This window comes from Natrix helvetica, assembly GCF_964273705.1.
Source record: "Natrix helvetica genome assembly, chromosome: 1".
NCBI lineage: Eukaryota > Metazoa > Chordata > Lepidosauria > Squamata > Natricidae > Natrix > Natrix helvetica.
In genome coordinates this window covers 181,041,191-181,069,037 of record NC_138548.1, presented here as the reverse complement: position 1 = coordinate 181,069,037, position 27,847 = coordinate 181,041,191, and the positions used below count along the sequence as shown (strand labels likewise).

The 27,847-nt window shown below is 41.3% G+C and overlaps 2 protein-coding genes across 6 annotated transcripts in view; one reads left to right on the top strand and one right to left on the bottom strand.

Annotated features, from left to right (window-relative positions):
* FLACC1 (flagellum associated containing coiled-coil domains 1) overlaps positions 1-3,544 on the top strand; it is a 32,935-nt gene extending 29,391 nt beyond the window's left edge. The window contains exons 14-16 of the mRNA XM_081938773.1: positions 790-879; positions 2,450-2,559; positions 3,414-3,544. Of these exons, the coding sequence (XP_081794899.1) occupies positions 790-879; positions 2,450-2,559; positions 3,414-3,492 (279 nt within the window). The 3' untranslated portion in view covers positions 3,493-3,544. The remainder of the gene's footprint in view (positions 1-789; positions 880-2,449; positions 2,560-3,413) is intronic.
* LOC309384898 (CASP8 and FADD-like apoptosis regulator) overlaps positions 1-27,847 on the bottom strand; it is a 67,207-nt gene that overhangs the window by 1,816 nt on the left and 37,544 nt on the right. Inside the window, exons 1-11 of one of the 5 annotated variants that reach the window (XM_081938759.1) lie at positions 22,257-22,585; positions 19,608-19,951; positions 19,255-19,354; positions 18,622-18,757; positions 16,122-16,204; positions 13,574-13,598; positions 11,584-11,658; positions 9,264-9,349; positions 7,705-7,816; positions 5,907-6,432; positions 5,126-5,337 (exon numbers count right to left, since the gene is read on the bottom strand). In XM_081938759.1, coding sequence (XP_081794885.1) covers positions 5,160-5,337; positions 5,907-6,432; positions 7,705-7,816; positions 9,264-9,349; positions 11,584-11,658; positions 13,574-13,598; positions 16,122-16,204; positions 18,622-18,757; positions 19,255-19,354; positions 19,608-19,921 — 1,635 coding nt within the window. In that variant the 5' untranslated portion in view covers positions 19,922-19,951; positions 22,257-22,585 and the 3' untranslated portion in view covers positions 5,126-5,159. Of the gene's footprint in view, positions 1-2,599; positions 5,338-5,906; positions 6,433-7,704; positions 7,817-9,263; positions 9,350-11,583; positions 11,659-13,573; positions 13,599-16,121; positions 16,205-18,621; positions 18,758-19,254; positions 19,355-19,607; positions 19,952-21,526; positions 21,973-22,256; positions 22,586-23,304; positions 23,450-27,847 lie in introns of those variants that run through there. The other 4 variants (XM_081938760.1, XM_081938758.1, XM_081938761.1 and 1 more) reach the window with 4 other exon arrangements.

Here is a 27,847-nt window from a genome sequence, read left to right as displayed (position 1 = left end):
AAAACTAACAAAAATTGCTTCACCTTGTCTCCAATGACTTGTAAAAATGAATTACCCAAACTGTAAGATGATGGTATCAAGCTCTAAATAAAAAGCTTGTCCGTGATACATGAACAGTAGTAGAACAAGACAATTTGGAAGGCAATTATTTATGAGATAAAACAGGAATAAACCATAACTCTTAAGGTGTAGTGAAGGGTGTAGTTGATCTTCACCAAAGCTCCGGTAAACATGATTTTTTTAAAAAGGTAACCCGTTGGAGTAGGCAGCTGTAGAATTAAAATAAATTTTAAAAAATCCATTAAAAAATTAGTAAGGAACTTGAGGTCTACCCAATTTCTGTTTCAGATGAATAAGACTCTATCCTGTAAGTTTTATTTCGTTGGATAGGTAATTTGAGTTTTGAGCTCCATCAACTCCAAAGAGCTAGCAGCAAGAGCTCGTGAGAACTGTAGTTCAAACAAAACAGTAAATTGCCTAAAATCTTGCTTGAAGTTAAAAGAAAGGGAAGTCCTGCTGGGTAGTTTGGTGGGGACTATAATGCTCACTAAATCTCAATATAATTTAAAAATCATTGTAACTTTTTGGATGAGATCTTGTGAACTTTAGAGCATTGTTAATTGCTCACAAAGAGTAACCCTATCCCCGGTATGCACAATATTGTCCGGAAAGGTATATTTAATAAGTGTGCTTTATTTTACTTAAAATCGTACATTTTTATGGAATAACTCTGGAAATGTGATGCAAATGCTTGAAATTATTTTAAAAGATGTTTTTATCCAATAAAAGACATTGGAGAATGAAATGAATGAGAAGAACGAAACTCTTAATGCTATTGCTTCAACTCTTCACAAAACAGAGTTGGAACTTCAGAAGGAGGTGAGATCTGTGATGTGACTCCCCTTTTGAAACTTGTCTAACATTACTTTTTACTTGCTGGTGGTAGGTGATTATTGTTTAAAAAGATAGTCCTTCCTTTCCTTTTAATAATCCCCCAAATAGCTCAGAATAGAGTAATTCTACATCTTTATGTAGCCAGTAACATTGGCTCCTTCTCAGTGACTGAGATCCAAATGTTGTCCCTCTGCAATTCCAGAGGCGTTTTATTCTTGAGTACAGCAAGCCCCTTGTTCCTCCTGCTGCCTTGGGATGGGTGAATCTCTTCCTTTTTGCCTGCAATGCTCTTCCTCTAAGGCCAGAGGCATAACCATCCAATCAGCCTTGCTCAATGCTGGAAGCTTTTCTTTATCTCTGCAAGAGACAGCTTTCGCCTGCAGCTATATTCAATGTGCATCTTTCTTAAAAAATTCCAATAAATCCTGTGGCCTTTGGTGAAGAGAACCGCCATGTCTGGTTGTGCAGCAACAATAAAGTTAGGTCCCACGTTCAGCTACTGCTGCATGGATGCTCCTGAAATGGGCATTAATCGTATTTTTTCTTTTCCATATCAAACCAAACAGAAATAAACTTTGACTCGACATCTCAGAGACTGATTTTCTGCTCTGATAATGTGCCATTCTCTAAATATTACGTCGCTGAAATCTGCTCTGGTTGCTGTAACTGCTTTCAATTGCCTCTGGTTTTCTTGGTATCCTACTGCTATAGCCATCATTGTTAGCCTCCCTTGCTGTGGAACCTTACTTCTGCAACTTTCTTTTACTTGCTTATCACTCTGTCCCCCAAACAAGGCAGAGGCGAGAGATTGTGCAAATCACTGAGCCAATGCATTAATTCTTTGTAAACAATGCAAACAAAGCTTTAATTAAGGAGAGACAGAACATATGGTGAGAGCAGGACATGAGAATAGCTAACTAATATTAATAAGATAATGTTAGTTAGCTAAATAACATATAGTGAGAGCAAAAAATGTTTGATCTTTATTGAATAGAGCAAAATTTGTTGATTGAGCAATCATATCAGAGTATGCACTATAACAAACACCTGATTATTATTCTGTTAAATGAACAGATGCTGACATTGAATCTGAAAAAATGCATACCATATACAGAGCATACAAAAATGGCAGGATTAGTAGAGATGGCAGCTGGAATTAAAACTGGAGGTAGAACCTTAAAGTGCCATCACTTTGTAGCCAAAAAATAAGCTCATTAGGAAATAAAAATAATTAAAGTCTAGGTAGTTAAATACCAACAAAGATAAGATCAACCAGCAGCGATGCTGTAGTTTTAAGATAGTGTTTTTGTGAAACAGTCAGTTAAAATTCCATCCTTTCTTGCCTAGTGATCAAGCAAATGACTACCTCTAAAAAGAAATGGCCGTAAGGTTCCTTATATTAAGATAAAAATTATCTAGTTCAGTACTAATTTAAAGAGTACTCAGATATCAGTGCTCTACCAACAATAGCAAAAAAAAAAAGATTTCATTGATGATAGAAATGTGTATGTTACTTCCCACTTTTCCAAACACCAGTTTATTTTCTCCACTACAGAGGAACAAAATAGCAGACATGGAGAGAACTATCTTACAAAAAACAGGATCTGCTGAAGAGAAATATCGAATTAATATAGCTTCTTTGACAGAAGAAAACAACATTTTGAGGTGGGGGAAAAAATCTAGTAAAATCCAAAACAGTAAGTTTTGAAAAGGTTTAAGTGATTATTTGCCAAATTCACCCTTCTGAAAACATTTTTAGCTTAGGAGTGACAAGGGCAAAAATGTAGGGAGGCATGGAGAGATATCAGGAAATCTTAATGATTGTGAAGCTGAATCTCTAAACGTCTTGGAAATATTTGCCATTAAAATAAACATTTAAAATGACTGTCCATGAGTTAACAGCACACCCATATACACAGATTGTCAAATGTGAATCCCATTGTTTCAAGATTACTCTCAAGTTAACAACTCCAAGGCTCATACCCATATTTGAAGGTGAGAGCTTGGAAAGAGCTGCACTGAAATTATGTTTTAGACTTTTCTTCTACAATACAACTGTTCCTACAACTTCCCAGCACTTTTATCTAATCATAGAGTCCCCAAACCAACTTTAAAAAAAAATTGTCAGGCTCAAATGTGTCTTTGTGATATGCTGGATCATATACAAAAGAGCCTTTAACTTCATTGTAGAGAATCAAGCAAAATCCAATTTAAATTTATAAATTGATTCAAGGGGCACATCTTGTGCTTTGGCACATGTATGTCCTTGTATAACTTTGCTAAACAAAACATTTTGATATGTGTAGTTGTTTTAGCCCAGAATTTCAACCAGCTTCTTATAAACTACTTTCACTTGATTGTGCAATGAGTGACCCATCAAGTCAGGGGGGGATTGGGGAGATGTCACTCCCCAATGCTATCTGCGATTGAGGGAAATGGTTCCAACATTATTCTATAGGCCCTCTAGTCTCCCTGTACAAAGACAGAAAAAAAAACCTTTGCTTTTTTTTCTCCCTTAGGCGTAAGCTTGTTGAGAAGAATGAAGAGGTTTTTAATGAACGTGCCCAAAAAAGTAGTATGTATGGATTGTTTGATTAGAACTACGCATGAAGAATTGGCTTATGGGAGATTGGGTGAAGCTATTTCTTCAGAACATCAGGCTGAAGCTGGAACGCCAGAAGTGACAAAAGATTACTTACATATATGTATCATTATGTTTTTCACTTTATTTTTATCAGCTGCTGCCTAATAGTTTGGTGCTGTATTTTCTTCCCTCACTAGCTTATAAATAGAATAAATGTTTCTTGGCCAGATGGTGGACATGTTATAACATACATTATATAAAAAGGGCACATCCTGGTTCTGTAGGTTTTATTCCATAGTTAAATGACTAGACATAAAGTGAAACATAAACTACCAAAGTCTAAATGTCTATGGAGATTCTCAGTCATCCAGGGCATGGTTGTCCCAAAGGCGCTTTTTCAAGAGGCAACTGGACCTTCTGATTTTTCTTTGAAGACATTTTGCTTCTGCAGTGTTTTTTTTAATGAACTGGTGGGATGTAGAACCACCTATCTAGAACTGTTCCCATGATGTTTGGCAACTGTAGCACAGTGTGCTTAAAACATTGAAGCGATCTTCAATAAAAAAGAGCTGAATTTTAGAGATTTATAGCACTTCAGATCTGAAGCCAAAAGGCACTGTTGGTGCTTCCATAGCCCATATGTTCATGAAATTGTATACCTACCCAGGAAAGGACAGCTTCTTTAAGGTGTGCACATTGCCCTAGACTTGTTTTAATCACCTATTTGGCTCTAAATCCAAAATGCTGCACATCCCTACTTTATTCCTGGAACGTGACTCTACATATGAGATTCTGTCCATTTTCTAGGAGATATATAGAACTTGCTTTCAAAATATATAGCAAACCAAGAGTTCTGTTATTTCTTTCTTGATACCATTTTTATTGGCTTGAGATTGGCCTATTTATATTTATCCATTATTTCTTTGTTGAAGTCTTATCTCTAAAACACTGCATTGTAATTTATCATTTCGCTTTATTTCCTCTACTCACTGTAATGCAACTGTTCAGATGTTCAATTTACAACTGTATATTTACAATTTACAATGTACAGCCCATACCTGCTGTGGATTAGAGGAAACTTTTCCCATTGAAAGGGGGAAACAGAACTACCAGGTTTTGTTCTTTTATATAGATTTTGTTCTGGATTTCATTAACTTCTTGGAGAGAGTTGGAACTTAGGCAAGATCTACAATCAAGGCTTCTGCAAACTGCATCTTCTCTGCCTCAGTAAGCATTAAATAAATATAGCAGAGTATCCACTGTATTTAATAGCTGAAAGACATATTAATTTATCTATTGTGGTAGTATTAAAAAATATCTCATTGTATTTAACACACAAAGGTTGCTCCTGGGATTGGAGATATATCCCTGAGCAACAATAATTCTGCAGTCTACTCCTTCCCAATGAAGCAAACCTAGTTAGACCATATCTGATATCCTTCAGCTGTAGAAAAGAAGGCTTGCTTAAGAAATGTGCTGATCATACAAATCATTTTTGACATATGCAATGAGTGGCAGAAGGGGAAAGTGCATGTTTCTTCATCTTAAACATCAAATGGAACAGTTATTCCTGTTCAACGGTATTCCTGTTCAAAACACAACAAAGAATGAATGAAAACAAGAGAGAAGAGTTCTTTTTGAACTCACCACTCTTTTCTCTCTATGTCCCCAGCAATCTAAATTATTGCATGTCTGAACTCTGCTCTGATGGTACCAAAGGTTCGTTAGGCACAGGGAAGATCATTTTTTTCCTGAGAGTATAAGCTGGTTGGGGCATTTGTTTCTTTTCGTGTTGAGCATCTGCACGTTTGCTCACTTCTTCATTGACTTCTGTAAGAATGGATAATATATCTTCACCTCTAAAGAGAAGAAAATGAACATCAACAAAATATCAATTCTTACTTTGTACTTACTTCCCTTTATATTATCACTGGACTATAAACTAACATAATTGCAAATCAGAAAAGCACGAAATCAACTGCATGTTTAGGCCTAGAGACAAATTATTTAGCATGTTAGAAATTTCTTAGGGCCCCAGCTTGTCTGCAATCAAGAATTTATATTGTTTATCTCCCTTCTGCCTATTCAGCACAAAGATTATCAGAGCCAGGGTGGTGGCGTGGCTAAGATGTTGGAGAAGTCCAGGAGACCCAGGTGAGGGCTACTGTAGCTCCTTGGACTAGTCACATTCTCCCAGCTCACTCTTCCTCACAAGATTATGATGGAAGGGAAATCACTAACTCAGACAAGCCTGTGCTATCAGGATTTTGAGCTGGTCCATGAAAAGCCTATGAAACGATTGAAAATTGTGTGAAAAGTCCATTTGGAATGGGCTAAGTGGCCTACTAACAGCTTACAAATCTATACTTGGTAGTTTATTCAGAACAGTCACATTAAAGAGAAGACTTCCATTTAACATGAATCCTACCTTGGCACCAGGAGCTGCAACTTACTGCAAAGAGCCTGAATGTACCAAGTCCCTTCATGTACATGCCGGAAAGAGAGATATCCATCTACAGTGGCCATGCCAAGCAGGAAATCTGCTTCATCTGGAATAGTTGAGGTCAGCGGTTGGGAAGACACAAATCCTGAACTTTGTGCATCTGATTCAAATGAGGCAGCATAGCCGGAGTCTTCTTGGAGATAGACTGGTTGCTGTGCCTTTTCACCTTGACAGGCCTGGATGAAGAAGAGCTTAGGTTTCTGAGCCAACAATGGGCAGTTGTTGGCCTTGAAGTATGATGTGATGGTACGGATTGGAATCAGACGTTCATCTGTCCCAAAAATTTCCCCAGATTTCCCATGAGATAGAATACAGCATACCAGACAGTCACTGTCTTTCCAATCCTTAAAAGACTGCCAAAACTTCAAGAGTTCTTTAATTTCTGTAGAAGTCTTGTCGTCATACTTTTCCACTTGGAATCCAAGCCAGGTGAACACACGTTTTAGCTCCACTGTTACAAAGAAATAAGGCAAAGCGTTTAATACAAAACAATGTCAGTGGCTGTGCCATTTCATGGATCTAAGTTGCATAGAAATGATATGGCAACAATTTCTATTTCTGCATTTTTAGGAAAAGACCACAAAATGATCTCTCTTTTTTTGATAATCTACTAGGCTTATAATCTGTGAGACTACCCTTATCTGTTTACTTCTTCTAAGCATTCTATAAATGCAGAAAATGAATAATGATCTGTATTGGAACTTAACAAGAGAGCCTATTGCCCCATTTCAATAGGCTGATAGAATTTGCAGAGGCGTTTTGGAATTGCAAACACGAGCCTGGTCCCTTACAGCTCGGATCTTTCTTCATTGAATAGGAAGGCAGCCATGTGAAAAAATATACAAACTAAATGTCATCTAATGGCTATTGTCTTCCCTTAATCACTACAGTAGACATCTTGTTTTTGCTCAACATTAGGAGTAGAAGTAATTTTACACAGGTAATCTTCACTTATCAATCATTCAAAGTTATAGCAGTGCTGAACAAGACGACTTACAATTGGTCCTCGAAGTTGTGGCCATTGCAGCATCCCTATGATCATGTGATTAGGATTTGACAACCTGGCAATCAATACACATTTATGATGGTCGCAATGTCCCTCAGTCATATAAGTGACATTTGTATGAAGCAAAGCCGGGAAGAGATCACAAATTGCAGTCACATGACATTGTGTTTAATGACTTGTGATGATTTGCTTAACAACTGCAGCTGGAACCAACAAACTTTGCAAATCAGGAAGTCATTTGACTTTTCACTTAACAATCACATCACTTAGTGACAGAGTTGCTGGTCGCAATTACAGTTGGTGAGTCAGGATTATCTGTACTATTTTATGAGAAAGTTGATGGAAAAAGAATTGCCACTCCCATTTCCATAAGATTAATGGAAGCTGCAGTGTGAATGCTCCAATCCATGAAAACTGCAACTTATTTCATTAGCACATGTCAATTCTACTTATTTTCATTAAGCTAACTTATCTCTGAGTGATAAAATCCTAGCCTGGCACCTTCTGTGGAATAAAGTGACAGATTAAAAAAAAATCTGGACACAAAAGCAGCAACAATAACTAAAAAAACGTTTACAGCCTGAAACCACATAAAAGGTACACATTAGTAATCATTTGCTGTTCTGTAATGTGAAAGCACTTTATAGAAAGATATGGAAGCAATTTTTTTTAAAAAAGACGGATATCCCAATATAAGCACTCATTTAAACCACTTACTGGCATCTTTGTCCGATCCGTTCCTTCTTCTGAGAGAACCTTCAAAATTGACATTGTTAATAATAAGACAATATCCTCTGCACTGCCCATCCATTTTATACTGAGATAACATCTGCAGAATGAAGGACAGGAAGAGAGTATCAGACTTTGTAAGATCTTAATAATATTAGCATTACCAAAAGCGATTATGTAGGGCAGAGGGAATGCCTTTGGAGGATAGGAGGGACAGCCTCTTAGCAAGGGAAAATTGACCAGCATAGCCTGTGTCCATTCCAGGAAACTAATGTGAGAAAACCTCAAACAGGTCTCTCGCTAATTTGGCCAAAGATAAAGGGAGGGAGGGAGGGGAGAAGCACATTCAGACCTGCAAGGTTCTGTTACTATAGCTGTTCCAATGAAAATAATTTTTTGATTTATATGGCATTGCTTTCTTGGTCTGAACTACCTTATAGAAGATCAATGAATTTCAGTTGTTTTTCAACAGTGTCTGGAATCCTAACAAAATATTCTTTGATTGAGAATCAATCTGCTGTATGCAAACTTCATTGCTCAATTGCTAGAAAACCAACTAGGATTTAACAGCAATCCTGCTAAGTCACACCAAAGGTCTTTCTCGTCCAGTATATCTTAATATGGGTGACTTTCAATTGTCTACTCTATCAAATTGCAAGTTTTGCACTCGAATATTTGTCACAAACACCTGGTGCACAAAATTCATTGCCTTTAAAATTAACATCACTATTACAACCCGCAAGTTGGACGTTATTTTGTGTGTGAAGAACCATCTCAGAATCATCCAGATCAGTTCTATAATGAATCTAACTCCCTTTGATTGCTTTTAGAAATGAGACCAGAGCTGAAAAAACAGCTATAGTTACACTGGTGTCAGGTCCTCACAGATGAAGCAAATGAACAAAATTGCAACAAATTGTCAACTTGAGGAATACAGAAAAAGTAACTCCTGGGACATTATTTTTTCCAAGAGTATAAACTTTACTGTATAAATCCACATTGGCACAGAAGAAGTGAAACATGGGCTTCCCATGGAAAGGCATGCGTAGTTCATTCCCCCTTTCCTCATGGGCCACCCACAGTCCATTATGTCCACCAATCACTTCTATTCACTTTGTTATGAGAACCAGACGACCACACTCTGCCATCTGTTCTGGGTGTCCTGGGGAGGGGGCATCAATGTCTCATGGGAACCGATGATGCTTGGAGGCCATTCCCCACACCACAATCCATCACCACTGTATTGTCTATCAAGCTGCAAGCAAAGAGGAATAGAGGTAAACGTTTGAGTCAATCTTGACATAGAAAGTCTGTGGATGTTGCATTACAATTCTCATAAACCCCAAGCTATTAGATTTGCTTGTGGGTCTAATGAGAATTGAAGTTCAGTAGCATTTGAAGGGCTCCATGTCCACCATGTTGTAAAAGGACTTTTAAAAGTTAAGAACTGGCCAACATAAAACATACTAAACAGCTAGATTTGAGTTAGATTCCAATTCATATACTGATTGATTGGATTCCTGAGAAACAATTCAGAAGATACAAACCATTGCTTTAGCATTCGTATCATTCTCTCTGACAGTTTGTTGTAAACTCTGTCCCAAGGAATTAAGCAAAGGCACTGCGTTGACATCTAAAAAAATTACAAAGAAATAAGAAGACTTAAAGATTTATTTTATCTTTTGAGAGAAGAATACTGCAGACAATAGAAGTAGTCCTTGAGTTGTGATCTGCCTTGCTGACTTTCTCATCGACTTTGCTTGTTGGAAGCTAGCAGAGAAGGTCTGTAAGGATAATTATGTGACCACAGGATTCTGCAACCAGTCGTAAGTGCAAGCTACTTGTTAAGCATTCAAATTTTGTTTATGGGACTGCATTGGCTGGAACTTCCAGGATTAGCTGGTGCAGGTAGTCCTTGATGTACGACCGGGTACGTAGCAACTGTTTGAAGTTATAAAAGATCTTCCCCCCAAAGCTACTTACAAACAGTTTTGAAGTCATGGCTGCTGCAGCACAACCAGAGACATTCACTTATCTTTTCCCCAAACCGCACCCCTAGGTCTTGGGCCTGTCTCCCCCCTTATCCTTCCTCCCTATCTTCCACTTATCTTTGAAGATATAGAGCAGTTATGGCGAACCTATGGCTCGCGTGCCACAGGTGGCACGCGGTGCCATTTGTCAGGGCACGCAAGGCGTTGCCCTGTCAGCTGGCCTGCACGCATTCACGCACTGGCCAGCTGAATTCACCCTTTTTAAAAGCCATTTTTGCCCTCCCCAGGCTCCAGAGGCTTTATAGGAGCCTGGGGAAGGCGAAGAGCCCCCCCGCGCCTCCCGCAGGCCCTCCGGAGGCTTCATGAGCTTCCCTGAAACCTCTGGAGTGCAAAAAACCGGCCCTACGAGCAAACTGGAAGTTCAGGAACGCACTTCTGGTTTGCTCGGAGGGTTGTTTTGAGCGCTCCGAAGGCTTCAGGGAAGCCTCCTGAAGTTCCCTGAAGCCTCCGGAGGGCTTCCGGGGGGGGGGGCGTGTTTTTGCCCTCCCCATGCTCCTATAAAGCCTCTGGAGCCTGGGGAGGCGAAAAAAGCATGCAAAAATTGGGGGTGTCGCGCCTGTAGTGTGCGCATGTGCACTGGGGGGCTGTCACGCATTGCATTATGGGTGCGGCACGCCTGCACACGACCCCCCCTGCGCTCCCCCCAGTTATGGCACGCGAGCCAAAAAAGGTTCACCATCGCTGATATAGAGTCAGGACCTCACATTGGGGAACAAGGATAAACCATTCTGCCTCAGTGTCCCTGGGCCATGCAGCTGTGTGCTGGAAGGGATCATGTTATTTCATCATGGCCACAGCACTTTTCACAAGACAGACAGCACTAGGAAAGTACAGCAGATCATTTTGTTGATAGGCTGCACAACCACATCTCATAAGCAATCGCTTTTTCAATGTGGCCACACAAGGAATTGGGACCACACTTGAAATGATGGCTGCTTCTGGCACACAGCTGCACAGACCAGGGACTCTTTAAGTAATGGAATGTCTTCCCTCCTTTCCTGTGATCTTCTCTGGAGATCCTCAATTGTCTGGCTTCTTTTGTATCCGTCCATGGAGTGACTCCATGCTGGAATGCCCTTCTATTCCCCCCCCCCCCTCTCCTTTAGCTGGCAATTCTACCACATTAACAGACATAAGAATTCTGCTACCTTTCATGACTTTGGGCAGTTCACAAAAGTATGAAATAAAAATAAAATATTCACAATACATTATTATTTACATTTAAAACAAGTACTTTAAGTAAACAAAAAGGGTCAGAGTACTGAAGTATCTTTTGAGAAAAAGCACACAAGTAATTGGATGTCTTCTGAATAGCCTGGATCAAAGTCTCTCCCATCAGTTCTAATTAGCATCATCCAGAGTTATTATGTGATTTGTAGCCCAGAAGATCATCTTATCTCGTCGTAAAAGAATCAGATAGACTTCTAAAAGAATAGGAAAAAATCATAAAAATACTGCCCTAACGTCAGCCTGTGGGTGTAACATATAATAACTATGTTTTGATAAAGATGCCAGGCAAGTGAACCAACATCACATCTCACTCTAAGAAAAGGTTCTTTGAAACATTAAAAACAGGGCACCTCATCACTTCTTCCTACTCCCAGATTCCATGACAAGAATCTTAAGGCTCTCGGTATTTCCACGCTTTCTCATTTCTTCTATGTCCAGATTGAGAAGGACACTGGATGTTTCTGTATTCTACTGTGATGAAGTATGAAGTACTTCTAGTTTCATTCAATGCCAATCAGAGCGCCTGTTTATTTTAAAACTAGTGTTAAACAAAAAATAGAACGTCATATAAAATTTCTAAACAAACCTTGATTTGCAGCTAAAGAATAAAAATTTCCAGTATGCTCTCGAAGGCTCCCAAACTTTTCATCGTAAAGATGTTCTAAGAAGAAAAGGAAAATTCATATATTACTTGACTTAGGAGCTGTACACACAGCTTTATATAAGATAGCGTATTTTTCAGAGTATAAGACGGACCTTTTCCCCCCCAAGAGCATGGAAATGTTGGTGCGTCTTATACACCGAATACAGCCATTTTCGGTCTCCCGAAGCCCCACCTCTGCATCCCATTTTTGCGTTAAATGGGCTGTTTTTTGCAAAAACAGAGGCATTTTTGCCTTCCCCCATCCCACAGAAGCACTCTGCAGGCTTCAGTAGGGCTAAAGGAAGGGAAAAATGCCCCCGTTTTTGCAAAAAATAGCCCATTTTCCGCACAGTTTCTGCAAAAACGGGGGCATTTCTGCCTTCCCACAGCCCTGCTGAAGCCTGCACAGTGCTCCTCAGGGCCGGGGAGGACAAAAACCTTTTTTTTCTTACTTACCTCTTTGAAATCTTGGTGCGTCTTATACATCGGTGTGTCTTATAGTCCGAAAAATATGGTACTTGATTTTTTTAACTTAATGTTTTACATTGGCTGATTCAGGCAAAAGGTACTGTAGTACATTTGAATGGCAGAATCTGCAATTTTCCAAATTAAATCAATTTCTAGGCAATGATTGCAAACATTTATTTTTTATTCATTCACTCAATTTCTATCATTGCCCATCTCAATCAATGACTTTGATATAAATCTAACTTACAACTATTTGTTTAGTGAACATTCAAAATTTACAACAGCACTGAAAAAAGCGACTTATGACTGTTTTTCACAGCTGTTGCAGCATCCCCGTAGTCAGGGGATCAAAATTTGAGTGCTTGGCAACCGGCATGTATTTAGGATAGTTGCACTGTCCCAGGGTCATGTGATGAACATATAACATTCCCAGCCGGATTCCAACAAGCAAAGTCAGTGGGGGGAGCCAGATTTACTTAACAACGGCATGATTCACTGAAAAACTGCAGTGATTCACTTAACATCAATCTCAAAAGAGATTATAAAATGAGCCAAAACTCACTTAACAACTGCCTTGCTTATAAACAGAAATTTTGGGCTCAACTGTGGTCATTGTTAGGGATGTAACCCTAGGCTTGGCTTGGCAATGTATATAAGCTATGATTACTTTACTGTTACTTTAAATGCTTAACAGATATAATTGGCTTGTTACCTCAAGCAGCCATAAGAGGGAGCCAGAATGGTTGTTAGATCTCTCTCTGTTTTGTAAGAAGCTGATCGGTGTATACTGAGGTATTGTGGTTTGTTACTGTTAGCTACTTTGTGTGCTAGACTGACTATATTGATAACTGAATTACTGAACCGTATATGACTTGGACTGTTAACCGGACTCTGAATACTTCTATATTTCTACATAGTAAACTACTATATTTTTATACTATTCAGTGTCTCTGTATGCTGGTTTGTGCGTGTTCTACCATATCACTCTCATTACGCTTCTCTGCATACTCACTCTTCTAACGGGGAGCTTAATTACTTAACACTCATAAATCAACCTGTATTAACAACAGCTTATTGTTATTTCTCAAGTCAGATTCCGATTTTCTTTCAATGCCATATCCCAGCCATTAAATTTCACAGCTGGTATGAGAAAAGAAACATTAAAAGGAACCTCTGGGTGTATTTCCAGTCTGTCCAGGACTCCATGTAGGAAGCAGAACTGAAAGTAGTTTGATTGCCACACCCCATTACTGAAACGGCCATTTAGAACAAGAGACTTCTGACAACTCTACCAGAGTACTGGCAATAGGAACTGCATTTCCTGTTTACTTGGTGGACCTATGACTCTATGTGCCAGGACATGTTACAATGCTGAGGTGAATGGCAAGACAGTTTGCCAAAAACTTAAATCTAACAGGCAAGTGAGAAAACTCAGAACATTTCAGTACCCTGCAAAACTACCTACCGTGATTCTTTGGCAGAACAGGATCCTGCATAGAAAAGAAAATAAGAAAAATTAAAATGAGGTATTTGTTGTCATATCTACTCCAAAGAATGTCATCTTTGAGTTTAGCTTACTCCCATGTAAGCGATCCTAAATCAACATGACTGGGATTACCATTTACTAGCAAATACCGTGTTTTTCGGACTATATGACACACCAAGATTTCAAAGAGGTAAGTCAGGAAAACGAGTTTTTGTCTTCCCCGGCCCCCAGGAGCACTCTACAGGTTTTAGCAAGGCTCGGGGAAGGCAAAAATGCCCCCGTTTAACAGGGATATTTTTCCCTTCCCCCAGCACTGCTGAAGCCTGCAGAGTGCTTCTGGGGGGTGGGGGAAGGCAAAAATGCCCCCTTTTGTTTTGCAAAAAACAGCCCGTTTTTTGCCCATTTTTCACAAAAATGGGATGCGGGGCTTCGGGAGGCCAAAAATAGCTGTATCCGGTGTATAAGACGTACCAACATTTCCACACTCTTTTTTTTGGGGGGGAGGTGTTTTTATACTCTGAAAAATACGGTACTCTAGAAGTCCGATCAGAAAAAAGAAAAGGATTGGGGAAGTTAGGCCTTGAAACTTTCTGCAGAATATTTTTTGTTCCATTTCAGTTCCATCATAATACTAATCTACTTCTATTTCCTCTTGATGCGAATTTCAATCTATACTTATTAGTTGCAACTTTTTAACAGGAAAAAATGAGATAGAATATTAAAAATGTCAGAAATTGGTACTTTTATTAAACAAAGTAATAGGCATCATCTGCATTTTATGATATATAGATGTAACACAGATGTTAACAAAAGACATCTGAGAGGACAGGCAGACAAGAGCAATAGAAGAAAGAAGATATTTGTTCAGATCAGAATCACCAATCTTAATAAGGATCAAAATAACCTCTCTAATACATGCTGGAACATAAATACTGACATGCTTTAATGTTCCAGCATGGAGCATGGCCCCTAGCTAAAAGATTTAAAAAACAAAATCCTCCTTTCCTCTTTGAATTCAGTGTCAAGTAGCTCTTCACTTGCTCAAAATCAAATGCAGACTAATGCTAATTTTTATATGTTCCCTTCTACCAGAGGCCAGGCAGTTTGAGGATTCTGCACAGCCTCTTAGCAGTTGCTAGCACTGCATTCTTCTGGAAAAGAGAGTTACGATGTCACTCCCGGCATCTATTGAAGCCTCTCTCTCTGTTTATGAATCATACTCACAAGTGCTTCTACAGCCCCTGGGACCATCTTGGCCTTTACTTTCCATATCCTCTCTAGTTCCTCCTTCAGGTCCTGATAATTCTCCAGCTTCTCACACTCCTTCTTCTTGATGTTGCTGTCACTTGGAACTGCTAAATCTTTCACCACTGTTGTCTTTTGGTCTGTGCTTACTACTGTGTTTTCCCAAAAATAAGACAGGGTCTTATTTTCTTTTGACCCCCAAAGTGACTTGGGCCTTATTACTTTGGGCGCCTTCGGGATACTGCTAGGTTGGTGAGTAGCGCTCTGTCTTGCCAGAGGGGGGGGGGGGTTGTCCAAGGAGCTTATTTTCGTGTGAGGGCTTATATTTTTGCCCACCTGAAGAATATGGCATGGCCTTATTTTCAGGACAGGTCAAATTTTTGGGGAAACACGGTATCAGGATGGTATAATGACCCTTCTTGATGTTCACGTTTCCAACATAAATTTGAAGTACCTTTATACATTCTAAATAATATTTTTGATGTCATATGCCAGGTATTCATTATTTTTCAACTAAATACAATCCTCTAGAGCAGTTACTCTCATCATCTGGGGATTTTTAATGCTCCTTTTCCTTTTAGAGACACAAAACTGGAAGAAGCTGGCTGAAGAGGTACAGTTTGGGGAAATTTTATTCATTCAGCAGTGTTAGCAAAGCAGATAAGCAAGGAGTTCGCAATGAAGAAATCAAATCAAAGATTATTAGTCATTAAAACTAATCAGTCATTAAAACTAATTTATTAATTAGTCATTAATAAAATAATCAGACAGGAAGTAATAGGGAAATTGAAACTATTAAGTCAAAAGCAGCATTAAAGAGCCCCTATAAATAATGATCCTGGACTGAACAACTAAACCAGCCTGCCCATCTTTCAGAAATATTGTAAACTACTCTCTACTAGTCTTTTTCAACTGGGGTTCTGTGAGAGATTGCTAGGTGACCAATAAGAGTTGTGGATTTAAAAAAAAAATTTTTTTTAAACTTTGTGCATTATGCAATGCTAGCATTTGAGAATTGGAATTTTTAGGGATCACAACATAGCTGCTGGCCTGCCCCTTTGCTGGGGTTTCTAAAAAAGACCATGGAGAAAAAAAGGTTGTTGAACTTTGTAGTCACACTGATGAAATCTTTATGTGGTACAACTCAGCTTACTGTTCACACTAACTACTGTGATATAATAATTCCCTGAGATCTGACCATTTTTCCAAGGGTCCATCCAGGGTGAAAATGTTGAGACAGGCTTCTTTACACAAATGGACCACAATATTTGCGAAGACATACCTGAAGTGAAGTACTTCCAAAGGTTGGTTTGTTAAAGGCACAAACAGAAGAGGGAACAGTTTCTTTGATTCCTTGAGGAAGCACTACAAAGCAACAATAAAATGATTGGGAAAGAGCACAACTTTTATCTAAATAAGTACTAAATATTTTTAAGAGTACTAACTCATCAACTAAAAGATGAAGGAAGAGTCATATGACAACGAACAAACAAAATGGAACTCTTTAGCACACCTAGTTTTTAAAGTAATTGCACTCCATATTAACTCCTAGTCTCAACACACATTTTCTGTTTTTTGGGGAAGTAACTTGTAATCTTCAAACTGCTTCAGAAAGTGGTATTTATGCTAGAATAAATCAGCTCAATAATGGAGGTCACAACCTAGAATCTCTCCCTTTTGGGGGAAACACTTTTGGCAATGCCATTTTCTTTCTTTTATTATTGTAACCATATAACTGAATCAGTAAGCAGAATATTCAGGTTGTTTAACATAACCTCAGGCAAGTCATTAAAAATAGGGTGTAGTTGGGTTATTATTATTCATGGCTCTTTCGTGGTTCTTTGTTTTTCCTAAATCCAACTCTGCATTAAAAAAAGGCCCTGGAAAGATGACAGTAGTCTGAAGACAGCAATTAAAAAAAAAATCTTTTGACTTACAACTGCAATTGACTCCAAAATTTCGGCCGTAAGTCACAACGGCCATAACTGCATGCAATTTTACAAGCTTTACTGGTGGTCATTAAGTGAACCCATTACAGGTATTCCTCAAATTGCAACAGTTCATTTAGTGACTCTTCAAAGTTACAACAGCACAAAAAAAAAAAGACTTATGATGATTTTTCACACTTATGACCATTGCAGCATCCCCATGGTCATGTGATCAAAATACAAATGCTTGGCAACTGACTCATATTTATGTCAGTTGCAGAGTCCTGGGGTCATGTGATCACCCTTTGTGATCCTCTGACAAGCAATAGGGAAACCAGATTCACTTAGCAACTGTGTTACTAACTTAACAAGTGCAGTGATTCACTTAACAACTGTGGCAAAAAAGGCTGTAAAATGAGGCAAAACTCACTTAACAAATGTCTCAATTTAGCAAATGAATTCAAGTTACTGCAAGTGGCAATAAATGCAGGGTGGTTGCCAAGGGCCCAAGCTACAATCACTTAGCCATGGTGTGTGTGTGTGTGTGATGTTAGAATTTTTAATTTGGTCACCCATTTTGCAAGTCCATCAAGGAGTACCAATAACGGCACTTTCCTCTTTTTCATCTAACACAATTTCACCCAACATCATTCACCCCTGAAGTGAGATGGGCCCCATCTGTGTCTGCCAATCTTTGGGGAGGATGGTGAGATGCCTCTATCGTACTTAATGTCAAGAGGGTTTCTCCTAGTCTTTTCTATTAATATTTCGCTTAATGATTTTACTATTTTTTATCATAGTTTCTATTACGGTAGAATTTAAAAGTTTGTTTTTATAGTCTGTGGGGTTTTTGTATGCTACCCAGAGTCACACATGTGAGATGGGTCGCTCTATCAATGTGAATGAATAAATGAACTTCTTCACAAAATAATACAAAGGTTACATGTTTTATCCAAACAATCCTCAAGATGCCTTAAGAAAGACTAATTGGGCAAATTCAGCATTGATCAATTTAGGAGATGCTTAAATTCATCAGGCTACAAGGGGAAAGACAGCAAAAGCCAACTACGTCAGGCCACAAGAGCAACCAGGTGGGGACAGGATGCTGCATGAAAGAAGAGAAAGAAAAGTGAGGCTCCTTTCTTGCCATCTCCTTTCCCTCCATGTCTTCTCCTGGCAATGATACTCCATGCAGGCAGATGCAGCTCTTAAGCATCTTGGCTAAAGAAATGCCTCTTCCACCCTCTCACCCCTAAAGATTTTTTTTACCTCACAGAAGGGTATTTTTGTATCAGTTAGAAAATGTTAATGGGAACTTTAACTATAGATTATCTTCCATAGGCTTGAAGTAGTCCAAAGCCACTTAGGAGACCCACAGTCAATAGGAGTTGCAGGTTAGCTGATATAATAGAAATTGAGGGTAAACCAGAAGATGGTCCCAAGTGACATACTAAATATATTTCTTTGTGTTAAATATATTCTTGCCTATTTATTACATGATACAGAACATAGGGAGCAAATGGGGTGAAGCCCAAGCCCTTTCCCTGCTTCACCTCCCTTAACTTTCTCTGTCCCTGTTTACTCTTTTTCTCCTGAAATATAAAAAGTGAGTCTACAGAAGAAAGAGATCTCTAGCAGATATGGAGTACACGGTTTAAGGAGAAAAAAGGAAGGCAGTGAAATAGGTTATGTTCCACATTTGCCACCTGCCCCCTTCAAAGAATAACAAGGGCATACTTAATAAACCCATGTTTGCTTGACAATACTTGGCACAGTATTAATCTAGTCCCATGTGACTTGCACAGAAGAATGACCACAAATATTTGATGAACAATATTTTTCAAAAGTAGACACCTTTCGCTTCTTTGTACATCTCTATTTTCTTCAGAAGATGAGGTGCTGTTTTCTTACAGATATATTCAATAATATCCAGGTTTGACTCCTGTAGAAGGCCTTTCTTCTCCAGGGAAGTCAGCAACTCCAAAGCTGACTGGGAAAGAAAAATCAATGCAATAGTTACAACTTAAATGTGCTTTCCATGCTGCGTTAAGTAACCAAAGTCTTTCCACATCTTCAACCAAGTTCTGTCAGTAACATAAGAGCAACATCCAATGTTTCTTTAATAAATTGAAAATCTCCAAAACTGCATTGGCCTAAGTCAATCTCTAGGATTGGGCAAACATAGCTTTTCTGGACATGTAAAGTGCATTTCAGAAAATTTCTACCTTCTATTTTTTTCTCAAAACATGTGTATCTTCCGGGAAAAGGCTACGTTAAGGCCCATTTCATGATCAGGACTAAGGACAGTCCTTCTTGCGCTTGACAACACAACTATAGCACTCTTTCCTTAGGGGAGTGGATTCGATGTTAAATCTCATATAAATTTTTGGGATTTTAAAAAAATAATTCCTGCTTTATTTATATTTTTGGCAAGCATTTTTAAATATGTTTGATGTTTCTTGCTTCTTAGTCTTTGGTTTTACTCACCATAACGGGTTGGTTCTTTGGGAGGTCGTCCTTCAGAAGAAAAGCAGCATTCTTCACATTATCCTTTGTGAGGCCTTGTGATATTCCATACAGCAACTGTCTGGGTGACAAGTCTAAACATGTAAGCCAATAATTTTTATATAAGATTATAAGATATTCATCCTTAACACCTTGCCTACCTTTTCAATTTAAGCTTCTGAAATTTTGGGTAATGAACTTTGATGGCAAATATTTAGATATACAGAGTCAAAATAAATATATGATTAAAGTACTTAGTACCCATTCAGAAGAGAAAATAATGCCTCAAACAATATATTTTAAGTGGAAGTTATATTCTTGTTTGGAAAACTCACCGATAACCAGATATCTTTCCTTGGTTAAGCAGTTTTTCTTGAACCATCTCTTTAGTATAACAAAGTTTCTGGAGCAGACTGTTATGCTCAATAATGTAGAGAAGCTCTGCTATGAGAAAAGTATCTTCCTTATTAATTAAGTCTTCATTGATGAGATATTGGAAAATATCCAGGGCTGATTTCACTGTTTCTAGCTTCTTGAACGAGATGAAATCAGAACAGAGAAATTTCAGATCTTCTACATCGTCCTTCCCTAAGTTTTCATCAATTGATAGTAGCTGCTGGCGAAATGCCACATTGTTGTTGTCAACCATGATGAAAAGTTTTCTTAGGAGTTAAAATCTCTAAAACAGGAGGGAAAAAATAAGAAATAAGGTAGTGGTAAAGAAAAAAAAACACCTCCCTGGAACATAAAACACTCACAAATTCTCTCCCAACCAACCAAAAGCAAACACTTTTGCACAAAACAATTACTGGTAAGAGCAGCAGTTACAGGAAATAATATCAACATAAACTAAAGTTAAATAATTCAGCAAATGATCACTCTGGGGTGAAGGGACAGATAAGTCATGTTACTGCTTTTGTAATGTGGCAATATTACTAAAAGCTAGAAGTTTTTTTTTTTTTGCCATGCACTCATATACACACTAAAGAAGTCAAATATATCATGATCAGACCTCTCCTTCTATTTCACTGAAACATGGTTTGGCATCTATTTGGTTAAAAGGTTATTTTCAAAGGTAATCAACACACAATACATAAAATCCTATGACATAATTCAACCATTTGTCAAAATGGTTAATTTTGGTTAGCAGTAATGTGGCTTATCTTGTCCCAACAGGATAGGAACACCAATCCATATGAAGGCAAGAAATCAGATAAAAGTGAAAATCACAGCTCTTTGTAGGGGTGGAAATGCACCACTACCCAATAGAACTGCTTCAATATAGCTGTTCAATCATCACAGTCGAAATCTAGTAAGCAAGCAATTTTATTATTACTTTAGTAAATAATTTCAGATGGTGCAAGATGGAACTATAGGTACCGTACTCTCTACTCTATAGCTTCACCTTACACCTACTGATATTACTAATTTAAAATATAAATGCCCCCAAAGTACGTATGTATGTGTAGAACACACACACACACAGAGGATATAAGTGGTGAAATTCAGCAGGTTCTGGAGAATTGGTAGCGGAAATTTTGAGTAGTTCAGAGAACTGGCAAATACACCCCTGGTTGACCCCAGAGTGGGGTAGGAATGGGGATTTTGCAGTATCCTTTCTCTGGAGTGGAGAGGAAATGGAGATTTTGCAGCATCCTTCCCCTGCCACACCCACAGAACTGGTAGTAAAAAAAAATAATTCCACCCGTGCTGTATGTACATACATATACACATACATACATGCATACATATATTACACTTGCTCACCCTTCACAGCAGTAGTGCATGAGTCACCCAGGTATGATGCTGTACCCAAAGCACAACATAGTGTACCACCTATGATAAAAAGACTGCTAGAAAGTTACATTTCCCTGTCCGATACAGAGTCTCAGTTTAGAACCTTCACAAGGAATGCAGCCTCACTTAAGATCAGTTGTAAATCTCCATTCATAACAAATAAGTGCTCTTCAACCTTTTTTTGCTTAAATTTCTGTTTGTTTGTTTGTTTGTTTGACTCTGATCCATTCTCAAATTTTCTGCAGGCCTCGTTACAAGACTTTGGGACAAGTAGATGGATATAATAAGAAGAGCTGATACTTGAATCCAAATTCTAAATGGCATTGATTCAATCACGGAGGGACAATAGGCCATTTTCTGGAACACTATAAATTACAAGACAAGTATCATCTGAGATTAGTCCTTCAGGAGGAAGTCAGGGATTTTATACCTCTGTACTTCCAACGCTCTGTCCTACCTTATCACAAAAACAGGGCCTGGAGAATTCTTAAGTGAGAGAAATTCATCATTTTTTATACAAAAACACTAAATTTGTAATGTACACTTGAAGTTAGATCACATGGCAACCGTGGCCATCAGCGTCCCTTATCCATTTCCTTTGGGGATTTCCAGACCATCTACTTTTCAAAAATAGCATTCATTTTCCTAACGCACAACTTCCTCTCAGCAATGAGATCAAGGTAGCTGCCTCTTTGAATTTGTCCATTTGATGCGCCGGCACCCTAAAACCACAGAAGGACCCCCCCCCCCCGCGTCCCCGTCCCGAGAGTGCGCCTTTATTTGGGGAAAAGGCTTTTTTTCATCTTGGACAAATGAAAACGGTTCATTGATTGTAATGGCAGCCCAGGAAGGATCCTTCCCGTTACAGGGCCAAGGTCTTTACGGAATAACTTTCATCTCCCCCCCCCCTGATCACAACAGCCACTTCCTTTCCCTTGTCCCGAAACGCCACTGCCGTTTTACGAACTTTCTGCCCCCCTCCCCCCAACGCGCACGATTTCCGTGCAGCCCGAGCAAAACTTTTCAAAAGTTCATCAGCAACTTTGCCACTTGTTCAGCTTTCGCCTGGACGGAGTTGGGGGGGCAGTCAAGGCTGGAAAAGGAAGGACGCCAGCAGCGAGATCCAGGAAAACGGAGCCCCCTCCCTCCTCTCGGCTTACTAAAACCGTCTCAAACTCGCTTAATACCTCGATTCCGGCTCCCGGAAAAAAAGTTCAGCTGGAGTTGAGATGTAGGGAAGGCAGCTGTGGCGAAACGATAGTTTAAAACGCACCAAAACTTCCAAGTCCTTTCCCCGAATTCATTCATTAGAAGCAGCCGGGATTACTAATGCGCGCAGGGAACGCTCGGGTACCCGCGGATCTCGTGCGATCAAGCGATCGGAGAACTCCCGTCCGAGTCAGAAAGAGCGAGTTTCTCTTCAAAAAAACAACTCACAAAACTCTAATGCTCAAGTTTTTTCGAATTTCCGGCTTTGAATTTACAGGATCTACGCAGTATTGCTCCTCCCCTGGCGGGAAATGAACTCCGTTTTGTATTGGTAGCGCCATGCTGCGTCCGGTATACGCTGCCGGTCTCCCGCCTCCCTCCCCCGCCACCGTCCCTCCTATGCTTTACCCCGGACGTCTTTTAGCGAGGCCAACGTCGTTGCCTGCCCTTTCCTCTTCCACTGAAGATACGGTTTTAAAGGGGCTGCAACTATAAAGGAGGAAGCCGGCTCGACGGCATCTTTTCTCGTCTCCCGGATAGTTGCGTCACATACACTTCCATGGGGGAAGGAGTTTACTTGCAGTCTTAAGGGCCGAGGAGAGTGGAAAGAGGTGTTGTGGGTGACTGAAGTCGGGGGGGGGGGGGCTCACTGCCCGAGATCTGTGTGCTGGTGGGGAAAAGTGGCGTGGATCCTCTTTTCTTGCCTGCAAACTAGGAAAGATTGGGGGGGGGGGATAGGCGGAAATCGACTCTTATCATAGCGAGGCCCCAATTCCCACTTGACTTCTGAATGCTTTTTTGAAAGAAAAAAAAATCCCCGGAGGGCTTTCCACCCACCCTTACTGATTAAAACCCTCCCCCCCTTTTATGATCCAGGTGATCTTTCCAGATCAAAATATTTTAATGCAATTTACCCTGAGATTACAGTTTTTATGGTACTGAATTACATAACCACGGTGGTAGATTAGGTGGTGGTAGATAAGGTGCTACCCCACTACGTGCCCGTACCCTTTTAAAAAACCTTACCTTGACTCCAGGCTGAAAAAGTAGAGGAATGAAGTGAGCAAAGAATAAAAAACTTTCTGCAGCTTTTTGCCTTGAACTAAAAAAAAAAGTCATCTCTAAAAGTTGTGTAACAAAATGAAGGCATCTGGGTCTTTGCAACCTTTAGCTCTCCTGACTCCTAGCTAGGCTATAGATTGCCCTCTACAGGCAGTCAGCCAGTCAGCTAGAGCTTGCCAAGAGTGTCCACCATTTTGTTGCACAACTTTTAGAAGTGCCTCTTTTTAAAGAGATGACTGCCCCTCCCCCTTTAGTTCAGGGGAGAAGGCTGCAGAAAGTATTTTATTTCTTTGTTCCCTGGATTCCCCTACTCTTCAGCTTGGTGTCAGGGTAAGGTTTTTACCTTTAAATCATGTATTAAGACACATACTTCCCACCATGTAGCTGTAGCTTCATTGAAGGTTACCTGTTGAATGTGGTTGGTCAGCCAGTTATGAATCCATCTGGTGGTGATGCTGTCATCTTTCTGACTTACCAAGTAGTATGTTGTCTACTTTATCAGATGCCTTACTTAAGTCCAAGTAAATTATGTCCACTGCATTTCACTGGTCCACTGATTTAGTCACTTAATCAAAAAATGCAAAAAGATTGCATTTTGGCTTCTGGATATAACTTGGCTTGCTTCTAGGTGTTTGTGGATTCGTGGTAGGTATCTATTCTGTACTGAGAATGATGGGTGGCTGCCAGAATAACTGAAGCGGAGACAGGAATAAAGGCTAACAATTCCTTAACAGCAACAAACTAACAGAATAACCGGCTCTGAGACAGGCACAGCTGAGCTTCCCATCTGACAGCTCCCTTTTATACTCAAAGCTGTCAGATGGTCAGCCAATCAGCCGTCGCCTTTCTCCCGCCAATACACAACATGGTGAGCATGCTCAGAATGTGACACTCCTTCCCACCGCGTTCGCGCAAGCGTAGTCTTGTAGGTAGGCCAGGTGCCGCCTAACCTGGCTTGAACGGCGCAGCTCAGGGTCGACGTCAGGAGTGGATGGACGACTCTTTGAGGACCCGGACTCGCAGGATGACGGCGGCAACGGACATGGAAAAAACGGGTCGGTACAGCTCCTACGGTAAGTCGCCGTCCAGCATCTCCGGGTGGACCGCAGGCTCATCGGATGGTGCTGTGCTCATGCCCGCGTTTCCGGCCTCCAGCTGGGATTGATCAGGCTACTGCGTAGGTTTGCCCCGTCTGGCCCGCATCTGATCGCAATGGTGCCGCCATACCCGGCCATTGTCCAGCTTCACCCTGTAGGAACAGGGTCCGGTCTGGTTAGCCACAATGCCCAGCAACCACAAGGGATGGCCTACGTAATTTCTGACATATACTGTCTCCCCCAGGGCAAAAGACCGGGCACCTCCCCATTGAGCCCAAGGGTTTGCCCACTGAAACCTATCTAGGCAGGTCCTAAGGCGCCTGCCCATCAACAATTCAGCGGGACTAATGTTAGTAGTAGGGCAAGGCGTGGTGTAATGGGCCAATAAAAAGGCATCTATGCGTTCCTGCCAGTTGGCCAGGCCCATCTTGGTGAGAGCTTCCTTGGAGGAGTGCACCATGCGTTCCGCCAGGCCATTGCTGGCCGGGTGAAATGGAGAAGTCAACGTGTGGTGAACCCTCAGGGTCGTCAGGAATCCCTCGAATTTGGCCGATGTAAGCTGGGATCCATTGTCGGACACCAGTACGTCTGGGAGCCCGTGAGTTGCGAATAACTTCCTGAGGGCCCCAATCAGTGCCTCCGAAGTGGTGGATGGCATTCTCACGATTTCTAACCACTTACAGAACGCATCCACGACGAGAAACACCTGTCCTGGGAGGGGGCCTGCAAAATCAACGTGGATGCGGGACCATGGCGAGCTGAGACGGTCCCATTATGTGGTGTGGCTTTGGGTGGGGACGCCTGGGAGCTTTGGCATTGAGGGCACTCTGAGACGTATGCTGTGATGTCTTGATCTAACGTAGGCCACCAAAGGTAACTGCGCCCTAAAGCCTTCATGCGGATGATTCCGGGATGTCCACAGAGAGGTTTATCCAAAACAGTGGCTCTCAGAGGGGGAGGGACAATTACCCTGTGTCCCCATAAAAGGCAGCCGCTCTGAACAGATAGCTCCTGCAGGTGCATTTTGTATGGGAGGAAATCCAGCCCTATGCCATCCCGTGACCACCCCCGTTTCACCCAATCTAAGACCCGGGAGATTACCTTGTCCTTTGCGGACTCCCAGGCGATTTTAGCAGCGATGACCGTTAAGGTCCTCAATCAAGAGGACAGTCGTAGCCGGTCTTCAATCACAGCAGGGAGGGGGCATCTGCTTAGCGCGTCTACATGGGCAATTTGCTTTCCTGCGCGGTGCAGTAGAATGTAGTCATAGGTGGCCAGGAACATTGTCCAGCGGGTCATGCGAGGGGAGAGCACTTGTGGCGCTTGCTTGTCCCCGGAGAGCAGGCTGAGAAGCGGTTTGTGGTCGGTGACAATCTGGAACCAGCGACCATAGACGTAGTGATGGAAACGCTTATCCCCGGCCACATTGGCTAGAGTTTCTTTGTCCACTTGCGTGTAATTTCTTTCGGCTGGAGACAGAGTCCTTGAAAAGAACACGACGGGCACCTCAGTGCCATTTGGCAGTTTGTGGCATAGGACGGCACCGACCCCATATTGGGAAGCATCACAAGCCAGAAGCAGCGGCAAGTGTTCATTGTATTGCGAGAGAACAGCATTATATACCAGCAATTGCTTTACTGCTTTGAATGCAGTGGCTTCCCAGCAGCCCCAAACCCACGGGGCTTTCTGGTCTAGAAGGCGATGAAGTGGTTCAGCCATAGAAGCCTTGTGGGGTAAGAACAGTGCATAGAAGTTCAGCAACCCAAGGAAGGCTTGGAGTTCGGCTCTCGTGGTTGGAGTTGGTGCCTCCACTATTGCCTTGGTCTTGGCTGCAGTCGGATGGAGCCCAGTGGCATCAACGAGATACCCCAGGAACTCGACCTGAGGCACAGCAACCTGGCACTTCTCGCGCTTGACTTTCAATCCCGCTTGCTCGAAACGATGAAGGATTGCGTGAAGTCTGGCCATAAATTCGGAATGGCTGGATGCGGAAATGAGGACGTCAAAGTAGGGGATGACGCCCTTGAATCTGTGGAGCAGCCGTTCCATTAGGCTTTAGAATAAGCCTGGGGCAATGCTGACCTCAAACTGCAGACGGCGGCATTTGAAAGCGCCACGGTGTTTTATGATGGTTTGGGCTTCTGCTGCTTCATCGTCTACCAGCAATTGCTGGTATGCCTATGCCAAGTCCAGCTTTGCGAAGATGGATCCTTCGCCCAGGGTGTGTAGCAGATGATGAACAACTGGCACAGGGTAGGCATTAGACGGCAACGCGCAGTTAATTGAGCAGCGGTAGTTAGCACAGATTTTAATGCTACCATCTGGCTTGATAGGTGTTACGATGGGGGTCTCTCATCTCGCATGGTCCACTGGCTGAGGACCCCTTGCTCAATGAGCTTGTCCAACTCTGCGTCCACCTTTGCCTTAAGGGCGAATGGCACGTGATGAGACTTCATACGGATGGGCGGCACTGTAGGATCGATGTTGAACGAGACAGAGGTACCCTTGTAAGTGCCCAGCTGACCATCAAACACAGCGGGGAATTCTTTGACTAAAATGTCCAGATCGGTTTGTTGTATGCTGTTTAGCCCACTGACTTGAAGGCCAAGGGATTCAAACCAATGAAGTCCCAGGAGGCTGGGCAATGCCCCTTCTACGACAATTAGAGGCAACCTCCCTGTGAATCCCCTGAATTGGACATTGAATTTGCTGGTGCCGATTATAGGAATCAGGTTTCCCTGATAGTCCCTTGGAGTTAGATTGTACCTTTGAAGGTGGCGTTTTGCCAATTTTGGTATCAGTCTTTTTATGGTGCTCCAGGACACAATAGGCATGGCCGAGCCTGTGTCCAGTTTCATCTGACATGGTGCCCCTTCAATGTACACCGTCAACTGGATCTTCTTCTTGATACTATGGCAAGATTGCCAATTGATTGATTCAGAGCTGGAGGCGTCGCAAAGAATGGCATGGCAGTCATCTATAGGTTTGGGCAGCTTGGCAGGCGCCCATCGTGGACCCCGGGTTTTGGCGACTGGAAATGCTGGGACTGTCATCGGCTGAGAGGTGCGGCACACCCAGGCAATGTGCCCTTTTCGGCCACAACGCTGGCAAAGAGCTTGTCTAAATCTGCAATCAGCTCTTACATGGTTGCCTCCGCAACCCATACAGGCAGAGTTAGGTGGACCCTTGCCGCTAGGCCAGCTCTTTTTGTTTGCCTCGTTAAGGCAATTAATGTCACCCTTCTCCTCAGGCTCTGATTCTTCGCTCACGTCCCCCTGGTGGACTGAGGCCATGCTGGAGGTTGCAAACTTGGCAGCAGTGGACGGAGGATAGTTTTGCTGGATAGCCGCCAGGGATTTCGTCGCTAATTCCGCCACACGGGCTTCATCTAACGCAGATTGAAAGGACAA